This window comes from Ictidomys tridecemlineatus, chromosome 5 (genome assembly GCF_052094955.1).
Source record: "Ictidomys tridecemlineatus isolate mIctTri1 chromosome 5, mIctTri1.hap1, whole genome shotgun sequence".
Classification (NCBI taxonomy): Eukaryota; Metazoa; Chordata; class Mammalia; order Rodentia; family Sciuridae; genus Ictidomys; species Ictidomys tridecemlineatus.
The window spans coordinates 183,663,462-183,684,707 of record NC_135481.1 but is presented as its reverse complement, the minus strand read 5'-3'; the positions used below and the strand labels follow the sequence as shown (position 1 = coordinate 183,684,707).

Sequence of the window (21,246 nt, the reverse complement as noted above, 5' to 3'; positions counted from 1 at the left end):
AGTGAGACCTCAGGCCCCACCCCTGAGCCCAGCCTCAAAGCTGAGGGAGCCATGCCCGGCCAGAAGGTAGACTTAGATCAGAAACCTTCTTGGACTGGGCGCAGTGGTGCACACCTGTAATTCCAATGGCTCAGGAGGCTGAGGCAGGAGGATCATGAGTTCAAAGCCAGCCTCAGCAAAAGCAAGGTGCTAAGCATTTCAGTGAGACCCTGTCTCTAAATAAAATACAAAATAGGGCTGAGGATGTGGCTCAGTGGTCAAGTGCCCCTGAGATCAATCCTAGGTACCTAAAAAAAAAAAAAAGAAAGTATCTTGGGTGACTGGGTCAGTCAGTGATTCTTCTCCTGGGGTCTCTCCTCCTCTTTCCCAGGAAGAAAAGGCCCAGGGCTGTTTGGTGAGAGGCTGGAACGCCTGGAGGGTGATGTCCAGCGCCTGGCACAAGCATATGGGACTCTCAGTGGCCTGGTGGCCAGCCATGAGGACCCTAACAGGATGAGTGGTGGCCCCAGAGCTCCTGCTGCCCCTGTGGGCTTTGGTGTCATCCCCGAGGGTCTTGTGGACTCAGGAGACAGACCTGGAGGATCACTCACACCTCCCCTGGGCGAGATCCTGAGCAAGGTGACAGAAGTGAGCAACACACTGCAGACCAAGGTGCAACTGCTGGATGAAGTGCACGTGCTGGCCCTTGGCCATGAGGCCCACCTGCAGCGGCTGCGGGAAGCCCCTCCAACCCCACTGACCTCCCTGGCTCTGCTGGAAGAATATGTGGACCAACGGCTACAGCGACTCTGGGGTAGCCTGTTGGATGGCTTCGAGCAGAAGCTGCAAGGCGTCCAGAGTGAGTGTGACCTGCGTGTGCAGGAGGTGCGGCAGCAGTGTGAGGAGGGCCAGGCGGCCAGCCAGCGGCTGCACCAAAGCCTTGATGGCCGGGAGCTGGCCCTTCGCCGGGAGCTCTCACAACTGGGCACTAGGCTGCAGGGCCTGAGTGTAGCTGGCATGGGCAGCTGCTGCAGCCAGCTGGCCTTGATCAGTGCCCGTGTGGACAGCCTCGAGAGTAACCTGCAGGCAGTCACCAAAGCCCAACGGGGTCCTGGCACCCCTGCCGGGGATGAGCTTGCACACCTGTCTACTGCCATGCTTGAGGGAGGTGTGGATGGGCTGCTTGAGGGCCTGGAGGCCCTCAATGGGACAGAGAATGGAGCGAAGGGCTGCTGTCTGAGGATGGAGACCAGAGGCTGGGGTGTGAGTGGCTTTGGGTCTATGCTGGAAGAGCGGATACAGAGCCTAGAGGAGCGCCTGGCCACACTGACTGGAGAGCTAAGCCATGACAACGCCCCGCCAGGCAGGTCGCCGCGGCCCCTCGTGCAGACAGAGCTGGCGGTGCTGGAACAACGGCTGGTCTCACTGGAGACCTCATGCACCCCCAGTACCACCTCAGCCACTCTGGACAACCTCATGGCAGAGGTGAAGGCCTGGCAGAGCCGGAGTGAGGCCCTCCTACGCCAGGTGGCCAGCCACACAGCTTTGCTCCAACAGCTCAATGGTACTGTGGCCGAAGTCCAGGGACAGCTGGCAGAAGGGACCGGCAGCTCACTCCAAGGTGAGATCACTCTGCTGAAGGTCAACCTGAACTCAGTGAGCAAATCGCTCACAGGCCTCAGTGACTCGGTCAGCCAGTACTCTGACGCTTTCCTGGCTGCCAACACGTCTCTGGATGAACGGGAACGTAAGGTGGAAGCTGAAGTCCATGCCATCCAGGAGCAGGTCAGCAGCCATGGCTCAAGGCTTCAGGCTGGCCACAGGCAGGTCCTGAACCTGCGAGGAGAGTTGGAGCAACTCAAGGCCGGTGTGGCCACGGTGGCAGGGAGCCTCAGCCGCTGCCAGGACACAGCCCAGGAACTCCAGCATGCAGTGGGTCACTTTGACCAGCGGGTGGCACAAGTGGAGGGTGCATGTGGGAGGCTGGGCCTGCTGGCCGCCAGCCTGGACAGCTTGCCTGCAGAGCTGCTGAGGTCCAGGGAAGGCCTGTGGGGCCACGTAGACCAGCTGAATCGCACCCTGGCCCAGCACACGCAGGACATTGCCCGCCTTCAGGATGACCTGTTGGACTGCCGGGCCCAGCTGGCTGAGCAAGTGAGGCCAGGGCCAGCCAACTAGGCAGGCTGGACAGGATCTAAGCCCAGATCCCACCAACTCTGGGAATAATGTCCCAGAGCCCTCCTTATACAGCAGCACCTCCCAGCCTTCTCTGTCCAGCCTACATGCCACTTCAGGGGCCACTGGATGAATGGTCTTGTTTCACCTCTGCACAACTGTCCCAGCCATCAAAAGTCAGTGCTTCACAAACTGGACAATTCAGGATAGTGGTCAAGGCAAGGTCATCGTGCCTGAAGGCCAGAGTCACAGCACACATTCCAGAGTCTGCACTTGCTCTTCTGCAGACACACCAGAGTTAGCAGCTGTGCAACTCTGGGCCCATTCTCAGACAGGGACCACCCCCAGTTCCCTCTGCCTACGAGGGGCAGTTAAAGCGCCTGGGGGCTCTGTCACTAATTGTTGTCTTTAGGAAAGTGACTCCCACTGGAACTGTTGTCACATCTGGCAGCTTCACAGATGCCGTTTCTGAAGGACTGGAGACTACCAGGTGTTTCCAGCTCCCCCCTCCCCGTGTCCTTTAGGACAGAACAGCAGCACAGAGATGCAACCTAAAGTTTTCTTTATTCCTTTTGATCCTCCCTCAAGGTGAGGGCACAGGCAGCTGTAGACGCTCACAGAAGGAAGCATTGGATCCAGGCAGTCTGTTTGGACATGATACCCCAAGGTCTCCCTTTCCTTTCCTTCCCTAAACAGGTTTTTAGAGCACTCTGGTGCCTGTAGGGTCCTTTCCTTCCAGTTGGGGGAAAATCTTTCCCCCAGGTCAGTACTTCTCACCCAAGAGTGGCCTTCATGGGTATCAAGGCCTGAAGGAAGCCAGACCCTGAGAAGCAGGCCACAGCTGGAGTTCAAGGGGTCCAGGCCTTGCTTTTAACACCCTTGCCTGCACCCAGCCCTGCCAAAGGTTCACAAAGTGGTGAGAAATTCACAGGACAATTGGAAAAAGCAAGTTGTCCTCAGAGACTCTGGTGTCTGCTGGGGCTCATGGGACTCAGTTTCTCCTGAGTAGCATGGGCCTCCTGTGCTGTTTGCGGGTCCCATAGCCCTGCCTTCTGGTTTCTGGACATTCAGTTTTATGCCCTCCTCTCGGGCACTGTTGGAGGAGGGCAGATTCTGAATTAAAGCTTTTAGCCAGTCTAAGGTGCTTTCTTCAAAGACAGCGTCAGCCTCGCATCCCACAGCACATCAGGCATGTGCTTGCTTAATAGCTATGCACGGAACTGACCAATGGAGGCCAGGGCAGGGTGGTCAGCAAACACCATTTCCCCTGGCAGGGTTGGAGGCTGAGTCCTCAGGGAATGGGCTGAGAGGATCAGGGACATGCTGGAGAGTGGGGATGGGACAAGCAGGAGCCACACTCTCTCAGCCCTCAAGTACCCCTAAATCCCCTTTCCCGGACTTCAGAGGCACCGTGGAGTATCCAGGCCTGGGACTGAGATACCAGGGTACCAGTGAGGGGAAGCAGTGATGCCTGGCTCAAGAACTGTGGACCAGAGCAGGGCCACATAAAAGTCTGGCTTCAGATGGTCCAGGCTAGGGCCCCAGAAGGAGCTGGGGGAGCAGTGTTCTTTCCGGATGCCACTCAGTCACCCCTGCTGCTGCTGACCCCCTCTCTTCCCCTCAAGTCTCAGTGGGGCTTCTCTCTGTCCTATCAGGAGTTGAGGCAAGGTCTCAGGGTAGCATCAAGGGCATAGAGAAGACGGTAAGGTGAGAAACATCTAACTGCCACAGTTCAGGGCCCTGCTGAAGCCTGGAGCAGCTGCTCCACCTGCTTCAGCTCAGAGAGGAGGTAGGGTCCCTGTGGTCACCCGTCCACCTGCAGCCCTCTTCTTCCCCATAGCACCGAGCTTCCAACCCCCATGCCCTAGATACCCTGTCAATCCTGGGCCAGGCCAGGGAGGAGGGGCCTCCAGAGCAGGTTCAGGCAAGGGAGTCAAAGTCCACGGCAGGCAGGGGCTTCCGCCAGTAGCAGAAACTGCTGTATTCAGGGTTGGCCAGGTCTGCGCAGGCTCCACGAGCCACGGGCGGGAAGAGGAGCTCCACCACCTCGCTGAGCCGCTCGTACCTATGGGCACAACAGAGCCTGAGCGGGGGCCAGGCCTCGGCCCCCACCCCGGGAAGTGGGGACTCAGGATCCTGCCGGGGAGGAGGTAAAATTGGGGCCTAGGGAGAGGCCAAGGCATGGGGATGTGGCAGGGCTGGGCCTCACGTGGACTTGTGGTTCTTCATGAGCTCCTGGATGAGCTCTCCACGGGGGTTGACTGTGAAGATCCGGGAATCAGGTAGGCCCACCTGCCGGTAGGCAAAGACATCCTGTGGAGGACAAGGGCAGTGGAACTGAGGCCGCTGGGGCTGGAGAAGGGGGGACTCGGCCCTGGGGAGGGGGCACACTCACGTTGGGCCTGTTGCCAAAGGCTGCGTGGAAGGGTTGTCCATGGGGCAGAAAGAGCTGCTGGATGTCACTCAGGCAGGCGACCTTGAACACCTCTGGCTTCTTCTCGATTACCTCCCTGGGACAGCCATGGCCACCGCCAGGGAAGGAGGCCAAGGAGGAGCAGAAACCAGAGGGGCAGGGGCAGGTGACATGGGGTCTGATCTAGCCCCAGCCGACACCCATGACTGAATGCTGGCCTGGTTGCACCTGTCCCTCCCTCAAGGCCTTGGGCTTGTTTTATGTAGGGGTGGTTACCTGTGGAGGGCCGAGAAGAGGCTGCTGGGAGATAGCAGGATGGGGCCCTTGGGGAGGCCACAGCCGTCCTCGCTCACCCACTGCAGGTAGCCCTTGGTAAGGTCAGCCATGCCGATGGCCCGTGCTGAGCAATACAGGAATTTGTACCCATTTCTGGGGGGTGGAGGACATGTTGGCACAGAGCCATCAGAGACTAGCCACTCTCATCCTGTCCCCTTGGCCTCATCCAGTTCAGCCCAGCCTAACCCTGGGGCTCAGGTCTGCAAACCCAGAGAACTTTGCAGAAGGAGATGGGAGGACTCAGGAAGAAGGGCTAGGCTAGGGCTGAAAGAAGTGACCTTAGGAGCTGTCCTAGCTAAAAGGAACATGGACATAGTTCCGAGGCCCAGTGGACCAGGACGGAGGAGGGCTTACCCCTGGCCTGAGACCAGCCTGCAGACAGCTCACTAGGAAGAGGGTCTCAGTACTCCATGGACCTGCTAATCTGCCTCCCTTGTGGGCTCTGTTGTTTCCCAAACCTGGCTTCCAGGGGCAGAAGTCAGGATGGCCTAAGTACCCTTTCACTCTGTGCCTTAGCCCCAACCCGGCACTCACAGGTGGATTTTGTGGTAGAGACTGGTGATGCCCTGATGTGTCCAGTCTTTCCCCAGCTGGGGCAGAATGTGGCCCAGAGCATCTGACCTACAGACAGAGAAGAAGAGTCACTCTGAGGCTGTCCTACATGGCCCTCCTCTTCCATGTGTATAACCCAGTGGGGCCCAGCCCCCAGCCTCAGGATGGCCTACAGGAAAGGAGGGCCTTCCACACTGTCCCCCACCTCTACACAGACCCAACAGAGTCCCCAGGACCTCCTTCCCCTCCCCCTGGCCAGCTGGGCCTCACTTGGTGATGGTGCCATCAATGTCGGAGATGACCACCTTGTCGTCCCATTTCCACAGGTAGATGGTGGCCTTGCAGCGGCAGGTGCCCTGGTACTGGGTGGTCACACTGAAGACCACATCATTGGCACCTTCATGAAGGTTCAGGCGCCGCTGGGGCCAGGTAAAGAGGGGCACGTTGTGATCCAGTATAGACAGGCATTATCCACCCCTCTCCAACCTTTGACCCCCATGGGCTTCTCATTCTCCTCTTCCTCCCAGCTCAGGAACCTTCCTGAAGATAGCCAGACACACGCATGTGGGCAGAGGATGCTCATGCTGGCTAGGGCCCTGCAGAGTGCAGGGCACAGGAGCCCTAACTTCCCTGTACTCTCCAAGATGAGTCTCAGACAAGCCATGCCTATGATTTGCCCAGGTCAAGGGTCAGCCCAAGGTTGGGGCTACTTTTGGCAGGGAGAAACCCCACTCCACAGATGGAGTCCTATGGGGGTCTTCACAGAAAGCCTAATGTACCTGACTCAACGTTCCCTTAAAGAGAGACCCAGGCCAGCCAGGCATAGTGGCCTATTCCTATCCGCCCAGGAGGCTGAGGCAGGAGGTTTATAAGTTCAAAGCCAGCCTCAGCAACTTAGTGAGGCCCTGTCTCAAAATAAAAAGGCCTGAGCATGTGGTTCAGTGGTTAAGTGCCCCTGGACTCAATCCCCAATACATCCCCCTCCAAAAAAAAACCCGCAGGCCTATATGTGATCCACTGAGAAAAACAGAGGCAGCTGTTTACCAAAGCCAGTTGGCTGACCCTGAGATGTGTGTGAGCTTGCACCAGGCTGGTCAGACCCTCCTAGATCCCTCCTGACCATGGAGCCACACACAAAGAAAAATGTCCCTGTTACAAGTGCCACCCATTATGAGCTTGGGGACCATGTGACTTGAAGGACCAGTGTTGCTAAAATACAAAGGGCTGTTATCAGCATTTGATTCCATTGATATGGCTCCCAAAGGCAAACCCAGAGCCAACCAGGTCACTGCAGGTAGATATCTCAGGAGGATATAAGAGAGGACTTGTCCAATCAGAGCATCCCACAGAGAAATGGGCTGGCATGGGAAGAAGTGAGCCCCTGCCTCTGGCCTTTAGGACAGCTGCCCAATGGATGGATTCTGGCCTTTGGTAACCAGTCTCAGCTCAGCTCTGAAATTCTGGGACAGATTCAGCTCAGCCCTGCTCCTGCTAGAAACACACGTGTGCATATACTTACAATCTGATCAGAAGTGAGGCGCAGGGATTTCTTGTGGGTGAGCGTGCAGGCTGGAGTGCAGGGTGGTGGAAGGGGGACCTCGAGGATCACAGGGCTGTCTGGGGCATCGTCCTCGCTGCTCAGGACTTCAGTCTTCTCCCTGCAGGCAGAGCGGGCACTCAAGCCACCTCCCCCATGCAAAGGTGCTTCCCTTAAGTAGGTGCTTACTCTTGGCCCAGGCCCTGAGCCCGCCTGGAACCTGTCCCTGACACTCCCAAGGCTGCACCTCCCTCTAGGTGTCACCTGTGTGGGGTGGTGACAAACACCTGGGTGATGGCTGGCAGTATCCACCCCAGCAGGTAAAAGCAGATCAGGGCCCAACCTCAGTGTGTCTCCACTGCCAGGACGCAGGGCCTGCTCTGGAGATGCTTATGTGGAATAATAAGCCCCTAATGTGTGTCTTGGAGCTTATTCCCAGGCTCCCCTTCTCTGGCTTCAGCCAGCCCATCCTCAGGAGGCTGAGTCGCATCAGAGGTGAAAAAAGGAGGCCAGATCAGCCCATCCCTGTGGGATAGGGGAGAGAGTGGCTTCATCCCTCTTCAGCATCGCAGCCGCTTATCTGAGTGCCTGTTCCAGCCCTGCCATTTCCTGGCTGAGGGACATTCGATGTGTCTCTAGGTCCCAGTTTTCCCATCTGTGAAGTGGGAACATTCTCAAGGAAAAAGAACCATGGCCTGGCCCCAGACCCCAGCTGCAAAGTCACCAGCGGGTCCAACTCACCCCTGCTGCTCCCTGGCTGTGGTTTTCTCCCTCTGGGCACTGCGCTGTAGGAAGAATATCCATCACTGGACGGCCTCCAGCCCTGTGCTGGCCCCACCTCCTGAACCATGACCACCTACCTCCTCTGCTGGGAAGTCCCTGCGGCGCCAGGAAAACCACCACCGCCCACCCTTCCGGGGCATCTTCTCCTTCTCCAGCTTGTCCACGGTACTCTGTGGGCAGATAGAAACCATGGCCGTTCTTTGTGTACCCCACACACCTTCCTTACACTGCCCTTGGGACTCCCACAAGCCCAGAGTCTAGGCCAACCCTTCGGCCAGGTGCTGTCAACATCTGGGGGCTGAGAAACCGCGTTCACTTTCCTCCTGAGAAGTGGTGACTCATGGAGCTGTGCGTAGGAAACTAAGGGCCATTCCCATCCCCCAGCCTGACCCAGTCCAACCGCAGCCTGCCCTCCACATCTTGTGAGTCAGTCCCCTTGCTAGAGGGCCAGAAGGTAGAGCTGCTTTGGGAGTTTCTCAAGAACTGGTCCTCCACAGGTGATGCTGCCAAATGGCGGCAGGAAGGACAGTCTATAGCCGGGACACCCTTCAACCTCCATGATAGACACAGGTGGCCTCCTGAGGCCAGGGATCCTATTTCATGAAGAGCCTCCTTTTCTGTATGCTCCCATCACTGTTTAACTTGGGGGAAACGACCTGGTGAAAATGCTGATTAGATCTAAGCTAGATAATTTCAGGGAGAGCCCAGACCTAGGCCCACCAGACACGTTAGCGTTTTCCAGAAGCAGAACACGGAACCTAAGTCGGGAGGACATGTTGGGCCACCTAGCATACCCCTTTTACTGGGGAAAGGCTCTTGCGGGGGTGGGTGGATTTGTTTGAGTAAGGCAAAGGGAACCAATTTAGGGGGTTTCCTTCTCATGGGCTCTGGGCACTAGCTCAGACCCAGAGCCAGCCAGAGGTTGGAGCTGAGTGTCACCAAAGGGAAGCACCAGCTATCAACATCTGGTTGGTAATGCTCTTTGGACAAGCCTAACTGAACCAAGAACCGTGGGCCCGGCAAGGGGAGGCCCTGGATGACTCCCAGAGAGGCAGAAGTACAGGCCAGCTGGCACTGCTCCGGAGGGAATGTCCTCTGAGAGCAAGGGCAGGTGGCCCAGGAAGGGTGGAGATTCTGGGAGGGAATGAAGAAGCTGGGTCCCTTCCCAACTCCAGGCATCCATACATGCCGTTCCCTGCCCCAACCTGCTCGAGCCCCACTCATCCTCCAATCTGCCCAGTGTGCCCTCGCCTAGCAGCTCCTGCCATTGTAGGCCCTCGGAGTACCCTGGACCTCTCCTTTCCAGCACTCAGTTGAGTTTTATGTTCATTTGATGATTCTTTTATTTGCTCCATCTTCCTAGAGGGTGGAGACAGTTTCTATTTGATTCGAGACTATGCCCAGTCTGGGCCTGGTCATTTGAGGTGCTCAACACCTGTGGTGTGCTGATCCCATTCATCTTTCAGATCCCAAATCCTCCTGTCTAAGGCAAGTTCCAGTGTAGGCATCTGTCAGAGGTGTATCCCCCTCTGGTTTGCCCTGAGCTCCTTTGAAGTAAAGTCCAAACCCAACAGGATCCAGCCTTGCTTAGGAAACCTGGGCAGGGTGGGGCAAGGCTGGGGGGACCTCAGTCTCCTCTCTCAGAGTGGGTCTTGTAGTTAGTAGCCACAGGCTCCCAGGCCCATCCCTGCTCACCCTCCACTTCCTTGCCAGGGCCTCCTGACTCCAAGCTACAGTTCCATTGTGTGCTAACCATTACCTCAGGCAAATTCTTCTGAAAGGCTTGTAGGGAAAGGATCATGGGGGCAGCCACAGCCCAGTTATAGTGCCTGGAGAGAGAGAGAGAACGGGGTATTGGGGCTGCAGCAGTCTCGGGTCATGGAATTGGGAACTTCAGGCCACCTGCACCCACACACCCCTCCCCACCCCCACCCCACCCCACCCCTGCTACTTACTTCTCATTGATTTTCACCACTAGGTTTGGATCATCCAGGAGTCCGGGATTTTTAGTGAGGTCCTGGTAGGAGACCATATGCTGATTGAACTTCTCTGGGCACAGAGGTGGAGAGTGAGGGGTGAGACTGGCACATCTCACGTATGACCCACTGCCCACGTATGACGCCAGGCTCCCCACACTCTACCACATACCTCCTACCAGTTGGTTCTCTGACCTGACAGGGTTCTTCCCCTCCTACAGGTGTTTTTTGGTACCTGATCCCACCCCAGGAATCAAGAGATAAGTCACAGCTCAGTGTCAAGCCCCTGTCTCGTGGGACTTAGGAACGCCCTGCCCCTGCTGGTCGAGAAAGAGTTCCACCAGGCACAGCCTGACCTAGTCTCACAGCTCTGCCCCTCCCAAGGGGTCTTCTGTCCTCTCCTGTCCTTTGGAATCTGTGCTTATCCTCAGAAGGGTTCAGTATGTGGATGAACATACCCAGGGAGATATCCCGGCTGTCAGCCAGTCCACCGCAGAGGGACAGCGTTATGGTATCCACGGAGTCCAGAGTGGATTCTGGCACAGGTTTGGGGTTAGTGTTTCCCAGGAGCTTCTGGCTGCTGGGTTCACTCCACCTCCTGGCCCCAAGCCCACAGTCACTGGGGATGGAAATACAGAGAAGGGAGACATGGGTTCGCATACCTCCCTGGCCACTGACAGCTGATCTGTGGCCCCGCAGGCCCCAGTCCCAAGACACCCTGGCACCCAGATCCCAGGCACCTCTGGGGGAAGTAAAGGGCTGCATTCTCAGAGTCCAGGGAAGACAAGTCATCCAGGTAGATGTCACTGGGGCCCAGATGCTGGCTTCTCTTCAGGGAGCCTGAGGGCAGAGAAGGGGACACTGAACATGGCTCAGTAGTGAGCAGCATACGCCCCTTGCCTGTGAACAGCCTAAGGCCGTGCTGGCCAACAGAACTTTCTGTGATGGCAGAAATGTCCCATGTCTGACCAGTGTGGTAGCCCCTAGCCAGGCACATGTGGCTGCTAAGTACACTTTAAGATGGGGTTAATGTGACACACAAACAGAAGATTAAATTTTACTTAATTTTAATTAAATTCAATGTTACTTAGCCATATATAAGCCAGTGGCTACTGATTTGGACAGTGCAGGCTGAATGTCCTCCTGCCATTCTCTGTAAATCCCAGCTCATGAATGGACAAACATCGGGCCCTGCTCATCCCCTGTCCCAACCTCCTCCCCCAGCCCGCTCAAAGCTCCAGCTGCCCTTGCTCCCCTGACACGACACCTCTCTCCCGCCTTGGCACCCCTATTCATGCTAGAATTCTCCTCCCCTGCTCCTCACATCTCCTCCCATCAGCTCCAGAGTCACCAGCTCAGAGAGGTCCTCCCTTCCCTGGCTCCCACCACTTGCTCTGCTGTGTAGCCCACGTCTCACCTTCTTTCTTGTGGGTACATTGGCTACACCCTGCATGGTAAGCCCATGAGGGCCGGGGCCACTTGGTGCTCAGAAAGTCCCTGCAGTCCCAGAGCCCACCCAGGAGCCTTATGAGGCCAGCGCCAGGGGTCCCAGCAGCACTCACCTTTCCCCACAGAGGCCTCTGGCTGCCCGGCGGGAACAGGGCCCTCCAGGGTGGCCCAGCTCCATGATTTGGAGTCAGGAGAGAGGCCTGCATCCCCAGAGCTCTGAGTCTTGGTTTCCTCGCTCTCTGGGGCCAGCAGAGTCTCTGTCCATTGGGACTCCACAAACAGGCCAGCCCCTGCCCCTGTTTGCAGGATTGGGGATCCCGAAGGGTCCACGGCAGCCACAGAAGAGCAGGAGGTGCCGGGTACTTTCTGAAGAGCAGAGATTGTCCTAGCGCCACCTGGAGGGACCACTGTGGACTCAGGCCGCTCAGCTTTGGCTACCTGCAGTCAAACAAATATGGGAAGATATGGGCTGGCGCAGGACCCACCTTGCACACCCCAGAAAGCTGTGGGGAAGTGGCCCAAATCCATCATCCCAATCCTAACCCAAAGGGCCAAGGAGCCCCTAAAAGGCAGGAAGTGGGGGTGACATGGAGGAACTTACCTTAGGCAGCCTTCCCCACGCCCACTGCATGTGGGACTCAGCTCTCAGGGGACTGGACTCTGGGGCCCGCAGCTCCAGCTCAGAGTCACTCTTAGGGGACGGTAAGCCTTCTGGTAAGAGGCTACGGGAAACAAGTACTCAGAGACCTGTCCCCCCCATCAGCCAACACCCCGTCACCCAGTCCAGCCCTGAGAAAAGTATTCGCAACACTTTTATGCCTGTGTTGAATCCAGAATATGTAAAGAATATGTCAAGTCTAAGTCATCCCAGTCCTATAAATATATAAAGAACTCCTATAAGTCAATAATAAGAAGGAAATCCAGTTTTTGTTTTTGTGGTACTGGGGATTGAATCCAGGGCCTCCCACATGCTAGGCAAGCGCTCCATCATGGAGCTACATCCTCAGCCCTGTTTTCTTATTTTTTTGTTTTGCTAAGTTGCCCTGGCTGGTCTCGAGCTTGCAGTCTTCCTGCCTCCGAGTAACTGGGATTATAAACACGTGCCACTGCCCTTCGCTGGAAATCCAATTAAAAAATATATACAAAAAATACAAAAAGGAGGGCAAGATGTGACTGTTTAATGGGTACCGGGTTTCCTTTCTGGTGATAAAAATTTCTAGAACTAGCTAGTAGTGACAGTTGCGCGACATGGCAAATGTGCATAATGCCCCTGAAGTTTGCACTTGACTTGGTTACAATGGTAAATTTTACTCTATCGTATTTTGCCACAATTTCTTAAACTGGCCAAAGACTTAAACACAGAGAAATACAAATGGCCAATAAATAGATGAAATGGATTCTGTGTTGTTTGTCATCCTAAAGGTATAAAGCGAAACCTCTGCAGCCCGGAGTCCCAGCCTGCAGCCCACCCGTTCGCTTACCCGGCTTGGGGTGCAAACTCGCCATCTGAGTAGGGGTAGATGTCTTTGGACTGTGGTGAGGATTCCCCTTCCAACTGAATACTGCTGAGGGAGGACAGGGAAATGTTCTGAGAGAGAGCAGGACACCCCAGGCAGGGCATGGAAGCCTGGACCTCAGGGATTGGAAAGGTGAAGCAATCAAAGCCCAGAGAGGTCAAGGAACTTACCCAGAGCCACAGCATCAGCAGAGGAAGAGAGCATTTGAACCCCAGGTTGGTGTCCCCACAACCCAGCCTCCTCGGGTCTCTACACACCCTGGGGGCTCTGGCCTTGGCTTTTCCAGCGGGGACAGCTCACTCTCGGTGCCTGCCTCGAGTTCCTCAGAACTAGAATCTGCTGCCACTGCATCCTCCTTCCGCTTGGGTTTCCTCCTGCGACGCCTCTTCTTCCGCCCCGCAGAGGCCGAGCCCACCACGACCAGGCCCTCGGGCTCCTTAGCTGTGCCATGCAGGGAGTTGGAGGGAAAACCCGACAGGCCACCCCATGGGATGGGTGAGGTACACAGGCAGGGAGGCACGTCCTCCTGTGGAGCAGACCAGGGGCAGGGCTGGGAGGGCTTGAGCCAGGTGGGGGTGTCCTCACCCCCGTCATTCAGAGCCCGACCTGAGGCCCTGGCCCTGCAGGTAGAGGTGGCAGCAGCATGGCCCTGCGGTCACTGCTGCCTACAGAGTTCCATAACAAGGGTAGACCAGCCCCCCTCCCAGGGAGCCACCCGCCACCCCAGCTGGCCAGAAAGAAACCTGGATCTTAGGCTCTGCCCCTGCCAAGTCCGTAACAGTGGACACCTTCTTCTCCTTTAAGCCTCAGCCAGAAGCCATTTCCTCCAGGAAGCTTGCCTTGACTACCCCAAACCCCAGTTCCAACCCCTTCACTGCAATGAGCACACAGGCCCAGCATTGATGTATGTGTCTCCCACATTAGTCTGGAGCTTTCTTAAAGGGCAAGAATCAGCCTTTGTCTGAGTCTGCTGCCTAGGGTCTGGTATACAGTAGGAGCTCCACTAAAGTTTGTTCTCACAGTTTAAACTCCTCCCAGGGCTTATGCTGGGCCCTGCCCCCTCATGCAAATGAGGCTCTTGTTTCCTCCACCCACACACCCCTGTGCCCAGCTGCAAGGACCAGACTGAGAACAAGCCAGACCTTGTGCCTCCTGGACCGTTCTTCAGTGCCCTCCTCTCCATGCTGGCCAGAGGAGGCCTCCTTTCTATCCCTCAGGGGCCCAGCTCAGGGGCCCCTCTTCTGAGACTTTCCCAACTCCCTGGCAAGCGGAGTCAGCTGGCTGCCCCTTTCTCTGGGATCCCACAGCTTATCCCCTGCCCAAGGCCTCAGGGAACTCCCCTGCATCAGACCTCATCCAATGGAGAGCTCCCAAGGGCGGGGACAGTGACGGATCCCCAGGCCCCACCCAGAGGGGGCACCAGTGAAGGGGCCAGGCAGGCACTGAGGAGAAAGGCGACTCTCACCTCATCGCTATCCAGCTCCTGGACAAAGAAGGCCTCCCCGCTGTCCCCCAGCTTCATGTGCAGGTCCACCGGCTCCCCATTGATCTCGATGTCTACCTGTAATGGGGAGTGGTGGGCCAGGGATGCCCAGTCCACTGGCAGCTCCCTGCTGCCCCAAGCTCTGCACTGGCTGGAGCTCTCCCCCCCACCCCCACCCCCACCCCTACCCAGACCTTGGTGTGCCTGGATGCTTGTTTATCACTCGGTTTTCATGTTCCTCTCTCTCCCACATCCCACAAGAACAGGGCTGCAGCGTCCCAGCCCCCAGGTTGTTGACTGTACCAACAAGGATGAGAATTACCGCCCGCTGGGCCATCCTATGGAGTTTTGTGTAGATCATCTCACGAATGGCGACACAACAAACCTTTGCAGTAGCTCCTATCATTATCTCCACTTTATGGATGAGGAAACTGAGGCTTGGGGGTTTAAGTAATTTGCGAGGAAGCAGCCTCACAGCCAGTGAGTCTAGAAACCCCAAAACTCCACAACTCACCTTCTCAACCTCTGAGGTACACTGTCTCCCACAGGTTACACTTTCCTGTCACATTCTGGAAAGTTCATGGTTGCCCCATCAAGAAGGGGATTGGGTCCACCATACTCACACATGGAACCCGGGTGCTAACACGACTTTCTATCCTGTTCTCCTGAGCCCTGTGTAGAATGCGGGTTTACAGGAACTAGCCTCTGAGTATAGCCCTATACGTGGTCCCGAGAAAGCATTTTCAATTCCTATTTCCTCTCCCAAGCCACCACTGGGCAGATAAGATCATGCACATCCGTAGCAATGAGGGACTGGGCTGGGAGGCAGACATGACTTAGCAAGAACACAGATGAGTTCTTTGCAAGTTACAGCCAGGTCTCACAGCTGCAAAACCACGGTCAGCCTCACTGAGCTTCTTCCATGGGAAAATGGGAATAATCCCAGACCAAAACCCTCAGCCAACCCAAAAACCTTCCATGAAAACAGAAAAAGGGAAATCTATGCAGAGGATGGATCCTCACCTAAGGGAGGTCCAGGTCCTCTCCTGGGACGGACATGGCTGCCCTGTTCTACCCTCTACCGCCACCCCACAGTGGCCACCTTGGTGGCCTGGAGCACTCACCACCTTCTCCCGGGACCGCAGGACGCCCAGCTTGCCAAACCTCACGTGGAAGGGTGAGCACCGGAAGGAGCCGTCCACCTGCTTCACCACCAGCACATCGATGCCGCCACTCAGCGTGGCGGGGTTCAGGCCCCGATACAGCTCCTTCATCGTGCCAAACACTGTCCCGGCCAGCTGCCCCACGTAGTTCATGGCTGGTGCTGGCAGAGAGGCAGTGCCTCAGACCAAGGTCGCTTCGTGGGGAGGCTTCTACAGCGGACCGCCCAGATGCCCAGGCTCACTTGGTGTCCTGCCTCAGAGCAGGAGAACCTCGGCACAGAGGGGACGGCTGGGGGATGGGAGCCGCGCCCTGGCTGGCCCACCAACCTGCTGTGGGATCCCTGGACGGCTGGCTCCTCTCTCAACTGCCGATCTCCACATCTGTTAAAAACAAGGGCATAGAGTAAGACAATACCTGGGTGCCGGTGCTTCTAAATGCCATGACTCACGATAATGACCATGGCTTCAATGGGCATGGCTCACTTCATCATCACAACAACCCTGTGAGGCTGGCAGAGCGGGTGTTATTACTCCTGTTTACAGATGAGCCACAGGAAGATCAGAGAGGTGGAGTGACTTGTCCAGGGTCTCACACCTAGTAAGGAGAGGACCTGGGTTTGAACCCCATCATAAACCGCCGGAATGATCCAGCTGTGAAAACTGGACAGGATGGGCAATGGGGGCAGCCTCATAATAAATCAGGCTCAGGGCCCTGCTGGGTAATGGCAGCTGTTTTAAAGGAAGTGGGGAGGAGGGGGTCTCTGTTTATCTAAGAAATGGGTTCATCTGTCTTGCTGCCTCCTGGTCCTGGGAGTTGGAAGGGGCATTTTTTTTGGCCATTGTGGGGGACCAGGGGTAGGAACACCTCAGGGACCTAAGACTTCTTAGCCTTGTTCCTGGGGCCAGTAATCCAAGGCAGGGTCTCCCCTGTAGCTGGGGACTTAAGGCCACAAATTCCAGTTCCTTCCCACTTCCCAGGTGGGATGCCTGTTCATGGTCCACCCTGCAGTGCAGGCCCATGCCTGACCCCAGGGTCTCCAGATTGTAGTTCTCAGCCCCCAGCTGCAGACCAGGACTTGATCAGATAGGCCCTCAGACCCACATTCAGGCTCTGGGCCAAAGCTTGTCCCTCCCCTAGCCAGACCGGTCCCTCCAGCTCTCCCACATCAGACAGGGCTGGGTGAAGCAGCAGCAGAAGCGGAAGGCTGGAGGAATAGTGGAGAAAAGCCAGGGCTATAATGAGAGCCACCTCCAAGTTGGCATGGTGTCCACTCTAGCAGTGTCAGCTCAGTAGCCCTGCCTTGCTGGCCAGGCCAATGACCTGCTGCCTGCATCTGGATGTCAGGACCCAGACTGTCCCACCTTCACAGCGCATCTGCCTCTCTTAGACCCGTTACCACAACCACACAAGACCACCCCTTGAAGAAGCTGAGTGATTTATCCTAGCTCTAATAAGCCCATAGGGCATAGATTTTTTTTTTAATTGTGTGTGTCTGTGTGTGTGTGTCTGTAATGACTCATATCCAGATCTCCTAACTCCATACCACGGGCTCCTTCCAGACCTTGGTCCCAAAACTATACCACAGTTGTCTGGCAAGGGCAACCCAGCACACAGCAACCTTTGCACAGTCTTGTGATGCCCTGAACTAAAAATGTGGTCCACAGACTGGCAGCATCATCGTCACCTGGGCACTTGTTTGGAATATAAAAACCCAGGCTCAGCTCATCCCTCCTAATTTTCCATTTACATTTTAATAAGATCCCCAGGCAGTGCCTGTACCCTTTAGTGTTGGAGAACTGGAACAATCTTAGTATGCACAGTCCACAGCCTACTCTTGGAAGAGTTTGAATGACAGGATCCCCCACAGACAGCATTTCTCAGGTAATGCTGCTGTCCCGCCTGTCCTGGGATGGCAGACCAAGCAGTGGATTCCTTCAATATATGTCAGAACTTCACAAATACGAGGCCTGATTGGAACTGCTAAAACAAAAATGGGGCAAAATGAAACTCTTTGGATCCCTAACATGTCATTTTAAATTCAAAGACTATTTTATCTTGAAGGTACCTGCCAGGTGGGTAGGTGAGAAACTCCACTTTGGTCTCTTCCTAACACTAAATTCTGTGACTCTAGGTCTGGGGAGACAGATTGACAAGGACAGATATCCATCTGATGATGGCAGGGCTCTAGAGTAACGAGCCCAGGCAAAACAGAGGACTCAAAAGCTTCTAGAAATAAAGGAGTAAGCACGGGAGGGGCAGGGCAGGGGTGGGGGCAAAGGTCTGGCCAGTGGAGGCCTATGCCTGAGCTATCTGCCCTTCAGAGGACAAAAGGGCTAGAGTAGGAAAGGAAGGTGGCATCTTAGCTTTTTCTAGTAGTTTCTCAACTTCAGCAAGACTGCCATTTGGAGCCAGAGATTCTTTGTTGTGGGGAACTGTGCATCGTAGGATATTGTGCAGCACCCCTGATCTCTACCCATTAGATACTAGTATTATTTCCTCTCCTGCACTTCCCATTGTGACAACCAAATTCTCTCCCTACATTGTTAAATGTCTCCAGGGTGGGGGTGGGGGCAAAAATCGCACCAGATGAGAAGCACTGGTCTAGTAGAAAAGAGCTGAATGGCAGAAATGGATATCCAGGGGGGCACTTGGACACTATTCAAATCCACCCATGGAGTATTTTCAGGCAAGTAACTTGCTGGCCTTAGTTTCCCTCCTCTGAAAAAAAGCCTCAATTCAGAACCATCTCGGTTTGAATGTCATGAGCATCTAGAATTTTCTCAACTCTGTTTTCCCCTGTCCCACCACTGGATGCTCCTCACACCCACCTGTTTGGTACTTTGGGGGCCTCCTGTGAGCCAAGCCCTGGGTTCCTCCTTTCTGCCTACACACATCACTGAAGGTACCTTCTTTCCCCAGGACCCAGCTCTGCCTACTTGGTCTTCTCCAGACAAGGAGCTCTGCTTGGCTCCCCTATTTTATCCCCACCCTCAAACTAACATGTCTAAAATCAACCACTTCATCCTCATCCCCTGGAAGCCTGGTCACCTGAATGCCTTTCAGGACTCATTGATTGTCTTTTGATCCAAGCCCTCTGAATCCTATCCCCAGGATGTACTGTTCACCCAGCCCCTCCTTCCTTCTCCTGCTGTCCCAGGCCAAGGCTTTATGACCAGATGTCCTGATGATGGACATTATGGGTAAGGGGCCGTACTGCCTGGGTTCTAATCTCCACTCTGGCACTCACTAGCTGTGGCTTTGGGCAAGACACTTCATTTTCTGAGTCTTAGTTTCAGCCTTTGAAATGGGGATAATATCAGGTGTGAGTAATTGATAGATAATTTGTGTAAAGGTCTGATGTTCAATAAATGCCCACATGTGTCACCTAGCAGAAGTAGCAGCATCTTTTTTTTTTTTTTGGCAACATGACAGTCCCACTTACCCAGGCTGATCCTGTAGGTATTGCAGTAGGTCAGCTTCTAATACGCTGCTTGCAGTTGAGAGCTGATATATTAACTTGCCATTCAAATCCCCATTTTTGTAAAAGGAGCAGGTGCACCACCACCCCCCCCCAGGCCTCAGAGGGTGCCTTAATCAAGCCTCAGATCCCACTCTGGGAATGTCAACATGCCTTGCAGGGTAGCCAACAACACAGGGTAGCCAACAACTCTACCATGGGGAAGCTAGGAAGAAGCTGCCCTTGGTCTCAGCTCTCGACCCTCCAAGTCTCCCAGATTTGGGTGTGGGAGGGTGTGGTTCTCTATCTTGGACCACAGGCAGTAGCACCACTTCTTCTTCTTCTTCTTCTTCTTCTTCTTCTTCTTCTTTTTTTTTTTTTTTTTTTTTTGTGGTGCTAGGGATTGAACCCAGGGCCTTGTGCATGCAAGGCAAGCACTCTACCAACTGAGATATATCCCCAGCCCGGCAGTAGCACTTCTATTGCTCTAAAAGAGAGAAAGTGTCACCTTAGCTCCCTAGATTGCCTCCAGTCTCAAGGCAAGCTGGGTAAGAGTCAGACCCGGGTTTACAACTGAAGATATTAGGTACCAGAGAGTATGGTGCCCTCTCCAAGGTCACGGTCAGTCTGGGCAAAGCTGGGCCAGGCTTCCTAGGAGGTTTTGGTATCTCCCCTCCAGATTCCATGTTCTCGTTATCTAAGGACCTCGCAGCTCCTGAGCCAGGGAGAGGGAAGAAGTGAGGACGGACCCACCACCCCTGCGCTCCCATCTCAGTGCTAGAAGTGGACTCAAGACCGCAAACCTAAAGGAAGAAGATCAAGTGGCGGGGGAGAAGGACAGCGTGGGAGGGACATATCTTTCCTGGCCCAGATTGGGCCCTACCTGGGAAGCTGCTCACTGGACCTGCTGGACCCGGAGCCGCCGCCTCTACCTGTGCGCACAGGCTCAACAGGTAAGTGTCCTCGGTGGGCACTCACTCGGAGCTTCCGCCTCCTCCGGGACAGGAGAGCCGGGCTCCACCCCTTCCACCAACCAGGTGCGGCCGCGCCCAGGCTCCACCCTATCCTGGAAAGACCCGGCCCCGCCCCGTCTCCACGCCCCCGGGAGCCCTTTCTCGGGAAGAGGCTGGGGCGGGGCCAGACTCCAGGATCCGCCCCACTCCCGCTCCGCCGCTGGCCCCGCCCCACGCCTTAGAGTTGCTAGACGGAGTGTCCCTGTGGCCCGCCACTTGCTCAACCGCCAGGAGTGGCGGCAAAGAGGGAACTTTGGCACTTTGCTGACCTAGGTAATCCTGGCTTTTCTTCCAGCTCGTTCTGTGACCTGAGGCGAATTCTTTTCCCGGTGTGAGCCCGTTTTCTGCCTTGTCAAAGCCAAAAGTCACCTTGCAGGATTTTCGAGATTACAAGAAATGACTGTGAGATGCCAGGTTGGCCTGGTGCTCAAATTTCCTGTCCTGGGGCAGCTTTCCCTGAACCCACTACACCTTCAGTTTAGACAGGATCCTACAGTCATATGCTTATATAGCCCACAGTTGCAATTTCGTATTGGCTTGAATGACTATTTGATTAATGTGAGGTGTTTTCTATGTGTGTGTGTGTATGTGTGTGTGTGTTGCTGGGGCCAGCGCTCTGTCACTGGTCTTCACCCTTGAATGTCTGCCTTTCTATTTAAATTTGAAATTCATGAGAGCACGTCACGTTCATACTTACACCCCAACGCTCAGTACAGTTCCTGACTTACAATAGGCAACTCCTAATCCTTCTTTCCATTCATTCCATACACCCATAGGACAGTAGGCTCAATACCGCCACTGACCAGCAGAGGGCAGACGGTGACCGGCCTTCTCAGCAGCTGAGCTCCCTTTCCACTTGCAGGAGTCGCGGGTGGACAGGTAAGTCCAGGTGAGTGCCCAGGTAGGCTCAGGACCAGAAGATCTGCCAGGTCTTGTGCCATCGGCGAGACCTGGGCCAGGAAACGGCTTTTCCCTTGGCATCTGTGGTTCGTGAGCTTGTCTGGATCAAAGACCTCTAGGACAACCTGTGCATATATATGACCCTTGCAAAGAAGATGCTCTGAAAAGTATCAGGGAAGGACTTTAAAGAGCAAGAGCACTGAGGAAAAGACTTAGAGGGGTGGGCCTGCAATGGCAAAAATCCAGGTGTAGAAAAGTACTGGGTAGTGAGAAGTGGAGGGCTGCTGCCACTATGTGACATAAGGTGACAGTACTTCTTATTTGAAAGTTGTTTTCATTTTATTATTAGTCCTGAACCCAGGTAGTGTCTTGCTGCTATCACAGAAGAGCCTTGTTGGGATAGAGCAACCTTAAGGTAGCCAGAGGGTCAGTGTCATGCCATAAACATGTCCCTGGCAGCATTATTTATAGAATCATTATATATGACAGAAAAACCTTGATGCATCAGGAAT

General features: G+C 55.1%; 2 protein-coding genes across 21 annotated transcripts in view; one reads left to right on the top strand and one right to left on the bottom strand.

Moving 5' to 3' along the window:
* Positions 1-3,294, top strand: part of Emilin3 (elastin microfibril interfacer 3) — a 33,405-nt gene extending 30,111 nt beyond the window's left edge. For all 14 annotated transcript variants that reach the window (XM_078051799.1, XM_078051798.1, XM_078051804.1 and 11 more), the window contains one exon: positions 371-3,294. In XM_078051799.1, the coding sequence (XP_077907925.1) occupies positions 371-2,157 (1,787 nt within the window). In that variant the 3' untranslated portion in view covers positions 2,158-3,294. The remainder of the gene's footprint in view (positions 1-370) is intronic.
* Lpin3 (lipin 3) lies at positions 2,700-19,866 on the bottom strand. 7 transcript variants are annotated; one of them, XM_078051808.1, is made up of 21 exons: positions 19,705-19,862; positions 15,606-15,744; positions 15,325-15,524; positions 14,183-14,278; positions 12,975-13,243; positions 12,682-12,765; positions 11,802-11,922; positions 11,314-11,638; positions 10,492-10,591; positions 10,210-10,370; positions 9,731-9,824; positions 9,535-9,604; positions 7,853-7,945; positions 7,734-7,777; positions 6,975-7,113; positions 5,726-5,874; positions 5,438-5,524; positions 4,844-4,996; positions 4,550-4,664; positions 4,364-4,467; positions 2,700-4,219 (listed from the first exon to the last, which is right to left on the bottom strand). In XM_078051808.1, the coding sequence occupies exons 3-21, from the start codon at positions 15,514-15,516 to the stop codon at positions 4,075-4,077; spliced, it is 2,541 nt and encodes an 846-aa protein (XP_077907934.1). In that variant the 5' UTR covers positions 15,517-15,524; positions 15,606-15,744; positions 19,705-19,862; the 3' UTR covers positions 2,700-4,074. The 7 variants fall into 7 exon arrangements, 6 of the variants coding, with proteins under 6 accessions (XP_077907934.1, XP_040130908.1, XP_021585166.1 ...); XM_040274974.2 differs by having other exon boundaries at positions 15,691-15,744; XM_021729491.3 differs by having other exon boundaries at positions 12,682-12,762; positions 15,691-15,744; positions 19,705-19,861.
* Positions 19,867-21,246: the final 1,380 nt, after the last annotated feature.